General features: G+C 33.4%; 2 protein-coding genes across 2 annotated transcripts in view; both read right to left on the bottom strand.

The window, feature by feature from the left end:
• LOC144851045 (uncharacterized) overlaps window positions 1-2,698 on the bottom strand; it is a 29,039-nt gene extending 26,341 nt beyond the window's left edge. Inside the window, exons 1-3 of the mRNA XM_078708566.1 lie at window positions 2,572-2,698; window positions 1,564-1,902; window positions 182-298 (exon numbers count right to left, since the gene is read on the bottom strand). Of these exons, the coding sequence (XP_078564692.1) occupies window positions 182-298; window positions 1,564-1,902; window positions 2,572-2,632 (517 nt within the window). The 5' untranslated portion in view covers window positions 2,633-2,698. The remainder of the gene's footprint in view (window positions 1-181; window positions 299-1,563; window positions 1,903-2,571) is intronic.
• Window positions 2,699-4,969: 2,271 nt separating this feature from the next.
• On the bottom strand, window positions 4,970-12,341 carry LOC144849755 (uncharacterized). The gene is made up of 10 exons (XM_078706790.1): window positions 12,229-12,341; window positions 11,818-11,978; window positions 11,072-11,238; window positions 10,477-10,605; window positions 9,806-9,889; window positions 9,351-9,560; window positions 8,152-8,202; window positions 7,061-7,168; window positions 6,793-6,903; window positions 4,970-6,514 (listed from the first exon to the last, which is right to left on the bottom strand). Exons 1-10 carry the CDS (start codon window positions 12,304-12,306, stop codon window positions 6,351-6,353), a joined length of 1,263 nt encoding a protein of 420 aa, XP_078562916.1. The 5' UTR covers window positions 12,307-12,341; the 3' UTR covers window positions 4,970-6,350.
• Window positions 12,342-14,022: the final 1,681 nt, after the last annotated feature.

Genomic DNA, 14,022 nt, shown 5'->3' with positions numbered 1-14,022 from the left:
ATTTACGTTACCTACGACTGTGTATAACACCCTCCTTTGAATAGGCCCACAGTGGGCTTATTTTGAAGAACGGAAACACGTACAGATTTGGCAGGTCGTCCAATTACTTTATTTACATTTAGTTGACTACAGTAAAAAACAGGAATGTTCGGTTTTTAAAAGTGTTTGGTAAAATACTTACTAGTTTCACAATTAGTGCCAGAGTACCCAGGTACACAAGAGCAAGTGTATGTTCCTACGCCATCTGTACACGCACCGCCATTTTGGCATGGTGACAGATAACTGCAATGGTCAATATCTGGAAGTAATGTTTAAATTAAATGTTTAAAAAGTACACAATAAACAAGAACATTTGATGGAGATATTACCGGTATATTAACGGGATATTTGATTGTTTAGTGGGAAATTTTTATTGTTAAAGTGTTATGACAGATTTATTTTAATATCGTATTTTCATATATTGAGTATTGGTAAAATAAAAGACGAATGATTTTAATTATTAATATGCACTTACAATAACACAAATATGTAAGCATAATACTTATGAATGAATTTACTTAAACAAGCCACACGTTTTGCATTTTTAATATCTTAAAGTTAAATTTACTTTTTTATTGTGTTATTAATGCATGTGTCGGGGGCGTTTATTCGAGGAAATAAATAAACGCCCCGCCACATGCATTAATATTAATAACACTTTTTTACAATAAGTAAATCAATTTTATTATTTTTATGACTTATTTCTAAGTAATATTATGCCTCAATAATCCACAGTAAGCTATAAAATACCGTAGACCTGCATGGAGAAAGACAAAATTATGGAAAGTGTTGCATGTTGTATAACTTCTACAATTTTAGAATTTCAATGGTTATACCTTTTTCGTTTCAAAGAGAGTGGCAGGTTGTGTTAGTAACATTACACATAAATAGTAATTCTTAAATAATGAACTTTTACAATGTCCTCTGATGGTGTCTGTCAGTACAGTTATAACAAATACAACATAATAATATGTTGATGAAACTGCCGCCTTTTTACTTCTATTTCTACTACGGTAACTATACTTTTGATCCATATTTTGTTCACTAGAAGAGAGAGTTTTTCGTGTTTACCGTCTAAGAATTATACGTTATAAGTTTCTCTTTACTTCGTTAAAATGAACTAATCGATCTCATCATGTTAACTATGCATGTAACTATAATCAATAACAGAATAATATATTTTTAATATATAACATAGTTCATCCGTTTTTCTTTTTCCATATATGTTTTTTATAATGTTCAAGAGTCCCTTGATTGTCAGCATATGCTGTTTAGGGTCACCCTCACTAAATAAGCTTTAATAAAAAAATAAAATAAATAATTAATTAAAAAAGAGTATAATAAACGAACCCCCCCCCCCCCCACCCCCTCCCTCTCCATGAAGAATAAACGCCCCGGGACGTTTATTCGAACACAAAACAGTATAAAACAGCGATAAAAATTACCCATCTTTGGTACGAATAAATTAGTATATATTAATTATATATAATTATATTGAAATAAAAAAAGTAGGAAGAAGCTTACCACAAGTAACCCCCACATCCTCTCCATGACCGCAGTTATGATTCCCCCATCCTGGTGTAGAGCAGTGCCAGAGGGCGCTCTCATTACCAACACAGTTGACATCATCTAACCAAATAGGACCACCCCCAGCGCCAAAATGTGCAGAACCCCACACATGCGAAGCTCCAACGTAACCCATTGAGCGACACGCAACGTTCGCGTCGTTCATGTCAAATGCATCGTCGCATACAGTTCCCCATTCCCATCTATCTTCACAAAAAATCCAGCATCCAGATGTGTACCACCATATCTCCAGCCGTCCCTCATAATAGTAATTGCCACCCGACATCGTTATACTCTCTATAACACAATCAAAATAACCATCAAAGAAGACCTTTACAAGAATAATAAGCTCTGTCTACACTATCAAACTTTATGTGACCAAAAAAATGCGATGTACCCAAATGATATGCTTATGGTAGTGATATGACATTTTTTTGTCACATAAAGTTTGATACTGTAGACAGAGCTTAATACCAAAGCAAACAAGAACTCAATTTCTCTAGATATCCGATTACCATTTCAGTCAATTTCAGTACAGGTTCACTAATGTTTAATATACATGTTTTATTCACTATTACATTCACATTATTACACCAATGCTATATAATGTGTGCAAGAATAAAACACAGCGAGGAGGCATTGAAAGAGAACTTAGTCCAACTAGTCAGGTCAAATATAATAGTCAGGAATAAGGATACGATACGATACGAGGAAAGTTTATTGCAATCTCCAATAAAACATTTAAAAATTGAAGTTTAACAAAAATATGAAAATATATAAACATTGTACGTATAAAAATGTAGGTAAAAATATATCTCTTCAACATAATTAATATAAAAATACATGTTATTTACAAATACGGGACATCAAAAAAGAAAACGACAAAATAAAGGAGTTAGTTCAGGGCACCATATTGAATAACAAAGACAATTAATTTACATACAATATAAATAATATAAAACTTACGTGAGTTAGTAGACCCGATCCAGATGAGAACTAAAATACAAAAACCTAATATATCAGTCATCTTTAATGATTCTATTACAAAATCACAAAGACTGAAGAAGAAGCTCTAACAAGTGTCGTATCTTCGGGAGCAAATTGCGTAATGTGGTAATCGTTATATTCAATCGAACCTGTCACTGGCTGTCTTACGCTATTGTTTTATTATATCGATATATTATCACAACAATAATTACCTTACCTTTTCGGTCGGTCGGTTGGTTGGTAAACACTAACTTGAGCACGCGACTGCAGCCATTTATATGGCCTTGTTTGATTTCTGGGAAGTCTTATAATTTATTTCCAAATTGCATATTTATAAGATAATTTGATGAGATAAGTGGTAAAGATAAATGAAGGGAAACAAGGCCATATACATGGCTGGCCCAGTCGCGTGCGCAAATTTGAGTTAGTGTTTACCGACACTTTTTATAATGTTAAATTATTATTTTTGCACTAACACATATCATTGTGTATAATCGTTGAAACTAACACATTTTCATTTTAATTAAGTCTACACATCTTTATATAATATATGTAACTATACTATATAATATTATACTATAATACAGTATACTTACATGTATAAGCAATAAACATACTGAATCCCATTATACGTCTTCTCTGGTAAATTACTGTAACGTTTTGTCTTTTAATTACAGCGAACCTATCTATATGAACGTATTGATAATCGTTACGAGATAACATCTATAATAAGGGCATTGATCGATAATATATTTCGTAGATATCACTGTATCAAATAGGTTGTGCAGAAAGTGTATTCACCGTAATAACATGCATACATAATTGTACTACACATGTTGTTTTTCTTATCTGTTGATAATATTGATACCATTGGTAACACACTATTGATTGATGATTGATTGAACCTAATAAAGAAATGTAATCCATATCCATAATAATAATAAAGACACGCATTTCAAAAGTCAGCTTTCTAATTATAACTTGTTATTTATTATATTATGTAGGCCTAACAAATTTAAATATTTAATGTCCTTGTTTATTTTTACTTTTATTTTAGTTTTTTTGTAATGTTATGTTGTATTGTTTATATTTATGCTGCATTATGAATGCATCACCATGTGTGCCAATAATTATGAGTGTTCTCAATATACTGAGTTCAGTAGGCGTGCACTTTAATTTAGTTTAATTTTAATTAGTTTAAGGAATTAATAGTTAGAGCATAATACTAGTTAATGTTAGGCCTATTATTTATTTATTTTTTATACTGTTTATTTTTCTTATAATAATAAGGTTACTTGTATCCTAAACGTATCATGTTTTTATCATGATTATTGACCATGAACTCGCGTATGCTGTAAAAAATTATAACGACAATGCATATCCATTGTCTGATTCGATCGTTTACGATTTACGATTTCTTTCTTTATTTATCCAAAAATTAATTGGGTTGTTTTGTAGGTGAGTGCGTGGGTGTGAATGAGGTATTAAAGTTTTTTTTTAATTTAAAGTGTATTATAGGAATGAGTCAATGATTTATTCTCTCATGGCATTGTAGTGTTTACAAAAAGTTTGTATTATATTTAGTGTTTGTATTGTCACATAATCTGGTAGGGCATTAAACATAAGTTTTGATTTTGGAAAAATTGTAAAATGCACCCGATTCCCAGTGCTGTATCTCCACATACTATCTATTTCCGAAGTATCATAGGAATATTTGGTAATAAAGCATCTTATTTATATCACATGTGCCTGTATCATGTAAGGTTAGGTTAAGAGTTAGTACTGAAACACATGTGATGTTGTATTACCAAATATTCATATGATACTTTGGAAATAGATACAATACCGATAATCGGCTGGAAAAATACAATATCGGAAGGTTTTTATGAAACTATAGATGGCGCTATAATACATAAAATCATAGAGGGCGCTGGGTAAAATTTAAAGATATCTGTATTTTAATACTGTATTAAACATGGGTATATGGCGTGCTAACTTATTGTTTCATTAAACAACGCATGATTATAAACATCTTACGGATCGATGTGAAGTGCTTTTATCAATGTCAATAGTAAACATTATGATGATGCATATCGGTTTATCCGAAATATCCGGAGAAATTGCATTTTTATCGAGAAACTCCCGCCATTATCAGGAGAGTTGAGTGGTCTGCCGTCCCCAAAAAATCCTGCTAACAACAAAATTAATCAGGAGAGTAAAACTTTAAGCAGGTAAACCATTAATGTACTTGCAATTTCACAACTTAACAACGGATGGTTAATTCTGAAAAAAAACAACAATTTCGGTATTTCTATTCAGCTTTACTGTCGTCACACTACCTGGGGATCGATTTGTGAAGTACACACGTACCTAACTTTGTTTACACAGATGATGGCAGGGACGCTACTCAACCGGAATGGCTTTCACTCTCAAATAGAGAAATATAATGTCACCTTACCAAGAGGTATGTTGTCAACTGAATCATGTAAATAGTGCTCATCGGCGATATATACAATACACAATACAAGAGAGATGGAAAAATAAACTTTGTACTGTTCCTTAACTAAAACTTTATTCATAATATGGAACATAGAGCATTACCGTAATTTATCTCAACATTATGATAGACTCAATTAAAGAGGCTTCTTATACAAAACAAAAATAATAGTAAACTTTTGTTAACGTTGTTATTTTAATACTAATAGTGATGAAGTAACATAATAATTGTTTTCATTGTCTTTCCTGTTTATAATTTTTTTAAATATCAAGGTCTGTCATAGCAAAGATATATAGTCTTCAGTGGATGTCAGCATTATTAAACTGAAACGTCAGTAGTATATATTGACATTAAGAAGATGATACATATAAGTTTGGTTCATGTGAGTACACTTTTATTTACATATTTTAAAGATTAGTACAGAAATCTAATAAATGAAAACAATGTCATTGGTATTATTAAGAGTTTATACAAAATCAAGAAATAAGTATATTTACTTTATCAAACATGGTTAAGCCATGCTTTATCCGTGTCTGTTTGATTTTAAGCGTGATGCCACTTTTGGAATCAGCATCCTTACAGTAGTTTGTTCAATTTTTGAAAAACATTTTTTTTAGATACTGATCAGTATGTAGGCCGTTACGGTGATCCTGTAGATCGATGTATTCAATATGCTAATTATATTCAAATGTAAGGGTCATTTCAGTTCTTTACTTACTAAATTTGACATTTAAGAATCCCATAAATCATATATCTATACTAAACCTTTTGTACGATTAATAAATCCATCTGGGTTCCTAGAATACTTCGCTTTGTATATCTGGGGTTTCAGTCAAAAATGGAGTCATATTATATACCGAATAACCCCTATTAAAGGACCACCTTCAGAACAACACAAAGTGCATTATTAATAGATGTATCCTGAATAAGGTGGTTGTCCCAAATGAAGGTAGTCTACTGTTTTGGTGACCTGTGAATATACGCATTTACGGTCTGGAAAGAGAAAATGAGAAAAAACACACAACAAAACCCAAACAAAAGAAACATTTTCCATTTTTCATATAAATGAAAATAAATTTAAAAAAAACTCAAAAACATACATATTTGGGGGTTGACCAGAACATGCAACACATATTGTAACGAAAACATGATAGATAGAGTGAGCGATGCATGATGGGAAGGAATTTGGAGCAATAGCGCCACCAGTATAATGAAAACGTTATATACTGGTGGTGGCGCTATTGCTCCCAATTCCTTCCCATCATGCATCGCTCACGCTATTTGCGATACACATACATTTTGAAAAGTTCTTACCGCACGTGATTCCATCAGGTTTAAGTAACAATTCCCCTGGGCATCTACAGACTGGTTCTCCAGATTGAATTGCGCAATCATGACTACAAAAGCCAATAGCAAGGTTACACTCTACAGAATAGAAAGAGGACCATATAGTGGCATTCGTTTTAAAGTTTGTCCTTAATTGGAGTGTCCCAAATGGCATCTTCACCTAGGCCTAGTATCAGTTTGGTGAGTAATTGGTTGTTAAAAACCAAGAAAGGTCTACCACTCATAAAGCTCCTATATGGTCATATGACTATCATATTTGGGCATGTCACCACCATATTTGGGCACAACACACTTTTTTTTTGTCAAACTAGATTGATAGTGTAAAAAGTAATATCAAAGAATCCAAACAAACTGACCACATGTCAAGTTATCATGTCCAATTGTCATTGGTTCTGGGCATGTGCAGACCGCTTCTCCGGACTGAGCGACGCATCCATGACTACAGTAACCATTCATAATGCTGCAGTCTGAAAGAAAGTCAATACTTTTATTAACATTTTATTAATGCTAAATATCGGTAAATTGAACATGATATATACTTCGTTGATTTAGATTTTATTTTGTTTGAATTCGATTAAAATAATGATATTACTATCTTAAAATTAACATGAAGAATGTTTTTACCCGTGTTTATTTTACAAATCGCTGGTAATGTCTCTTGACTACAAGGTACGTCATCCGAAAATATATCAGTATCGCTGATGATAAGTTTGCGACAAAATTCGGTGTAGTCTGCAGATAACAAAAACATTTAGGCCTATTAGTAATTTATATTCAGAACACTTAATATAACGTCAATAATAGTATCATTACTGTAGTATTATTTTTCATGGAGGAAATTAAAAGTTTATTATCCCAAACTGATAATAAACTGTACTGGTAACTTCTTGATGAGTTATTTGTAACTTAAAGATGTAATTGTCCTCCTGAAAAAATAATTCTTAACATCAATTTTGTTGAATATTCCATTTTAATGTAACATAATAGCTATCCACTTTGACCGAAAATTGGATACAAAAAAATGTATTTAAAAAACTGTAATTTAAAGCAAAAAATTGTCAAATTGGCTGCCAGCCAATGTGTTTTTGGTTGAATTTAACCGTTTATTTTGTCATTTTATAAGTTTTTTTTTCTACGGAAGTGATTAACTTTATTAAAACTATAAAATAACATATTCAAAGTCTGATTTAATTTCTTCATTTTCCATGTTTTTGGGGGACAATACATCAAGTAATGATACAGTTGAACTCTTATTAAAGCTCAGTTAGTTTTGTGATATAATATACTTGTTTAAATGTTAAAATAAATAAAAGAAATGTCCAAAATTCTCGACAACACATATTTCTTTGAAATAGTCAAATTTAGTAAATTTCTGTTATAAAAACCAGTGAAACTTTGATCAAATGTATTTATTGTCCTTATTACAGTATGCCTCTCTATAACTTGTGTGTACAAAATAATTGGGATTTTATTTGAACTATCGCTAACTGATAAGAAAATAAGTACTTTACAAAAATCGTGTTACACAAACGAAATTTAAAAACAGGCAACAAATTAAGAGGAAACTATACATTAATTTTTGAATGTATAATCAATAGACAATTTTCCGCACCTGCTCTTTAAGAGACACCCACGGACCATATGGGTGTCCTCTGAATATGGGCTGGCGTTTCACGGAAAACTAGAAGTGTACCAAATAAAAGGAGTTTTTATACCTGAATACTGAATTGATACAGTGAAGAAATCGGCTTCTCTGATGTTTTGAACTGCAAACGTAAATATATAAATTAGTTATTCCTACTTGTGGTGACATAATTATCTTTATATAAATTATTTATTCTATAAATTATTTTTAATCGTACATAATGCTGCTGAGAAGAATTGGAACGATTTAACCTCTCGTGTACCCAATGAAATTGATAACAGACTAGTTGTCTGCTGTATTTAAGCAGTAGACTAAAACAGAGACGATTGACGTAATAAATACAAAAGGGGGTAAACCAAATAAGTTACCGAATATTTTGATTTCACAATTGCTGACTGTTTCTACCGACACATATCGCCCACGTTTTACAGGCAATTCTAGATCAATTTGAGATCCATTTGCAACTTGCTCAGATGTGACTTCTGTCCACACTGAGTTTAAGGTATGATCTGCGTTTAATCCAACACGAATAACTGCTCCAACCAACCGCTCTTCAAACGTATACCAATGTTGTACGTAATGTTGGGAGGGTAAAGAGATGCATCGATGGCACAGTTCCGTGTACACAGCCGTCAACTACTGTTGTTCCACCGTGCCATGTTGGGAAGGTAAAGAGATGCATCGATGGCACAGTTCCGTGGACACAACCGTCAACTACTGTTGTTCCACCATGCCATGTTGGGAGGGTACAAGATGCATCGATGGCACAGTTCCGTGGACACAACCGCCAACTACTGTTCCACCGTGTCATGTTGGGAGGGTAAATAGATGCATCGATGGCACAGTTCCGTGGACACAACCGTCAACTACTATTGTTCCACCGTGCCATATTGGGAGGGTAAGCAGATGCATCGATGGCACAGTTCCGTGGACACAACCGTCAACTACTGTTGTTCCACGGTGCCATGTTGGGAGGGTAAAGAGATGCATCGATGGCACAGTTCCGTGGACACAGCCGTCAACTACTGTTGTTCCACCATGCCATGTGGGAGGGTACAAGATGCATCGATGACACAGTTCCGTGGACACAGTCGTCAACTAATGTTGTTCCACCGTGCCATGTTGGGAGGGTAAAGAGATGCATCGATTGCACAGTTCCGTGGACACAGCCGTCAACTACTGTTTTTGGGCACACGTTACACATTAATTGAGCTTAAGATTTAGCACATTAAAATAATATATCTTAACTGCAATGAAAATAAAAATTACCTATTATTATAACTTCACACAAGGTAAGTATAGTGTTTTCTGTTGTTACAGACACATATTGGCCAGGTACATAAGGACATTGAATGTCAATCTCTGGTCCATTTGTAACTTGATCAGATGTAACTGTCGAACATACTGTGTTCAAGTTATTGTCTTCGTTCATTCCGACACGAATAACTGCTCCAATCAACCGGTGTTTTGAACAACAATCTGCAAGAAAAAATGTATTCAGAAGATGCTATTTCAAATCCGCCTAATTCTGCTGAAGTTGTTAAGACTACAACGAGGATCAATATCTTCGACTGTGTAAGCCTTTGTGACACATGTGTATTCTATTCTGCAGCTCCAAATAATTTTACCACTCGGAAAGCGCAGTGTGGTGTGATATAATTTCTTAATAAATAGAAAATAACAGAATGTGCCTACTAAAAGTTGAACAAATTTCAGTTATTTACCATCATCTCTGTTATATATTTTTACTGTTGTTATTACGTATTTGTCGTGCAAATCGATTTTCCACCAATTTTCACCAACTCCATCTGAATAAACAGAAACAATTATGTACTATATGTAGTAAAGAAATGTTGTAAACAAAAAATGTGGGACAAACCCATTATAAAAAAAGAATGCTGACCACACTGGGTAAGTTAACGGTAATTGGTTGACGCCGACTGAACGACTAAAGCCTTGTTCACACTGGACTTGAAAGTAAATTCAACACGGTAGCTTTATCGAATGTCACCAGAAGATTTGACCATCGTTCGCACATGGATATTTTCACGCAGTTAGTTTTACCGTTATTTTACCGACATTTAACCGTGATGTTAAAAACAATGATTGAATTGACATGATTCGCACGTCCGGAATGGAATTTTTACCTGCGTTGGTTAGTTTTACCGACACCATACTATTGAACTGAACTGTTATAATTGTAGCCAGTGTTCGGATTAGATTTTTCTTGATCACTTTAGCTGACTCGGTTAATTTGACCAATTGTGTCAAGTGCGACCGAGGCTAAGTCTGAACTGGCCCATAATGTAAATTTTCATCTCACAAGATCGAAAATAAGATTAAAATCATGTACCTGATGAGTACGTTTGTATTACCCTCTATTATGTATACGTACCTGTAGCTGTACAACTTCCTTGTGTATACACGGGGTTGGTGTCACCATCTATAGCACGTTCAGGTACACCACCGTAGCCAACACTAGACTGTGACACTGTCTTTCCATTCAAATTTATCGTTTCACCTTCTGAAATTAATAATGCTATATTTGTATTTCGACTGTTATCTCCACGAGTTTCTCTACCTCTAATATGATTTTCTTGCACTGGTGGTCGAACTATTGTTTCTAACCAACCAGTGTGAGTAAATCCTGTTTTACTTGAAGAATTTGAGTTCGGGAGAGTAGTATATTTTCCAGCCTTTGTTTTATGGTATCGCCATGAAATGTTCTGTAGGCCTACTCTCATTAGGAGACGTGTTTAGGTACCATTGAGTCGGTCCTGGAGTTGTTGTTGTTTACAGTGTCTATGTTTCTACATCACTTAAAGTAACTTAGGACTATTTGTTATCAGAGTCTAATCATACAATTGGAAATGTTTACAATATTTATTTCCAGAATTTTGTGAATATTTTTAAAAATCAATAAATTTAATTTATAATAATACAAATAAAAATCACTATACAGTGAAAAAAAACAATACAAATTAAGATACCGTCTTTCCAATTCTCAACAATGTCTGAGGTGCTGTATATAAAACATGGGAAAACGCCGCAATCCTCCCACGGACAGTATGAATAGTAGGGCTTAACGACAAACCAGCCTAGGTCGTCTTGACAATCTCCATACTGTTTGTTGATGAACCACAGCCTTCCCATACCCCTGTACAGTACAAGTGGAAAGAAAGGTCGTTTCAGTGTTGGTCATTTACAATCAAATACTGGGCCTAAATGCTTCAAGCCCAATGAACATCGCGAAATTTAAGGCTGCTACACACTAGGACAATAACAATCGACGATAAATTAATAAATAATCATATATTTTCTTACAAAAAAACCAAAAGAAATTTAGGAAAGTTTTCACTATAGAAAATTATAACCAATTATGTTGTCTTTTTTCAATCCAATCAAATGACGTCATGATCAATATAGAACAATAAAACCGCCGTATCATCACAGTATTATTGATCTTACTGATAATGAATGGACGTGAACATATTATTTTCATCAAAGACAGAAAAACGTTCTAGAATAAAAACTTTCTATTTCATGTAAAACAAATATTATATAGTTACAGATCGTTATCGTCCTAGTATAAACAGGTCTTTGCTTAGTTCTCTAATGGAGAAAAATGATAGTAATCTCGCATGTATTGTAAACATGAGTAAACATATTTATGAGAGCAATGGCACAAATAACAACAGATAACATTATAGATGCTAACATTTTAGTATGTACTTACAAATGGCCGTCTGCACTAAAATAATTTGTTGAAGAAGTTTCTAAATCCGTCCACGGAGATGTTAATAAGTTTTGTTTCTGAAAAAAACTTTTGTAGTCCGACTCAACACCATTAAATACAAGTGCAGTCTCTCCAAGCTCATCATACAATGCCACTTTTACCTAGTATGGTTTTAAATAAACAAATTGACCATGACTTATCTAAATATTTCCTTTATGGTTCGACAGATATGTAAGGTTGATTATAAGATCCTCAGCTTGTTATGAATAGACAAGTAACACCCGATTCCGCAGCTGTCACTAAATACATCCTAACTGACTTTCGCAAGTCATTGAGATACAAATCTATGTGTTCCTTCCGTACACTCACTATTCTTTTGCTAAGCGCCGCGTTCGAATACGAATGTATTACCTTCTGTATACCAATGTCATTCCAGTTTCCCAGCAAAGGGTTTACAAAACCTCGCTTATGTGCTAGGTCTAGGCTCATTGCCTCGTATTCGCCATCTCTATACCCTTCACCTGATTCGTATAACTCCGTAAAATTTGAAGTCACTTCAGAGACTGCCTTGAAAATGAGTTCCCATTCTGTGTAATATTTCAAAATAAACCAATTTAGAGACTTATTAAACTATAGTTAAAAACTAGTTATAAACCTATTAAACTAGTTGCAGACTTATTAAACTATTTATATACTTATTAACTAATTTTTTCTGGCTGTTTTATTTTATTTAGCTTTTTGCTTAATTTGTATCTCTATTGAGATCCATCCACTGATACCCATAGCATTGCCATTGTTTTAGTAATTTTCATTTGGATTTATACTTAATAACCTAGTTCTATACTCATTAAACAAGTTATATATACTTATTAAACAAGTTATATATACGCTTATTAAACAAGTTCTAAACAAATTTTAGTTATTTTAAACTACCATACATTTTAATGTATTTATGGATTTTGTATTTAAATGTTTTACCTGAGGAGTGGTGTCACACAGCCGCAATTACGGCTCTTTCGGACATGTAATTGCTGGTAACCAACGGTGAACAACGGTAAATAGCCACAACTGTACACATATAAATGTAAAAAGTAAAATTTAATAATAATCTTCGACAACCAATTCTTTCTTTTATAATTCAAACCCCCCAAAAAAAAACCCACAAAAAAAACCCAACCAATTCTCAAACAATGATACCGTGTTCCTATTCCCCACAAACTTTATGCAATTCCCCAAATTTCCCAATCCTCCCAAACCAAATATCAACAATCTTCTTATTTTTAAATAAATCCCCGAAACCCCCCCTTTCAAATACAATAATATCACAAGATGAATAATTAAACAATAATAAATGTCCACAATATCGTTCCTTCTTGCCTTCTCTCCTACGCTGACACAAAACAAATTAGAAAGATAAAAGTTAAAGCGATTCTGCAAATAAACAACTCCCACGCCTCTGCTCCCGTTCTGCTTGTATTATCAATTATAATTCTTCCTATTTTCTGACATATAAATAAATCAAATATAAAGTTAAATTGTTTCTTGATGTCGTTCTGCACTGCAATCCGCTCCCCGACCAATTATTTCTTTCTCCTTTCCACGTAAAATAATATCAGTATCAATCCAGTTACTCTTCAATATTTCCAAACAATTCTTTACATGCAACAACGTCTGCTGTTTCCAACAGTTATTTCTTCCGTCAATGTACATTCACAATTTAAATTAATCCTCAGTAATCTCAACAATTAACAGTTCTACATTTAAGTACAGCCTTATAGTATTACTTCCAACTCACAATTTATTAACTTCATGTATATCACTTTATTTCCTTTCTGCTTCAGCTCTATATCACCATAATTATCTCCAACTCACAATTTATTAACTTCATGTATATCTCTTTATTTCCTTTCTGCTTCAGCTCTATATCACCATAATTCAATTACTTCTTCTCCTGTACGTCTTAGTTTCTCATATCAATATTCACCTATCCCTTTCTGGCTTAACATAACATAGCCCTCCTTCTCTGTCTCCTCTCAATTTCCATCTACCTCAAAATTCCCTCAATTATCCACATATCACCACCTTATCCTTCTCCACCAATCAGCAACTCACACACTAACTTAACCCTTATACCTCTCCTCCAATCAGCAAACACCACACAATCCTTCTCTGCAACACAAAACTCTGCTCCACTGGCTTCACACA

The sequence above is a fragment of the Antedon bifida genome, chromosome 8 (assembly GCF_963402885.1).
Source record: "Antedon bifida chromosome 8, ecAntBifi1.1, whole genome shotgun sequence".
Classification (NCBI taxonomy): Eukaryota; Metazoa; Echinodermata; class Crinoidea; order Comatulida; family Antedonidae; genus Antedon; species Antedon bifida.
This window is presented reverse-complemented; position numbering and strand designations above follow the sequence as displayed.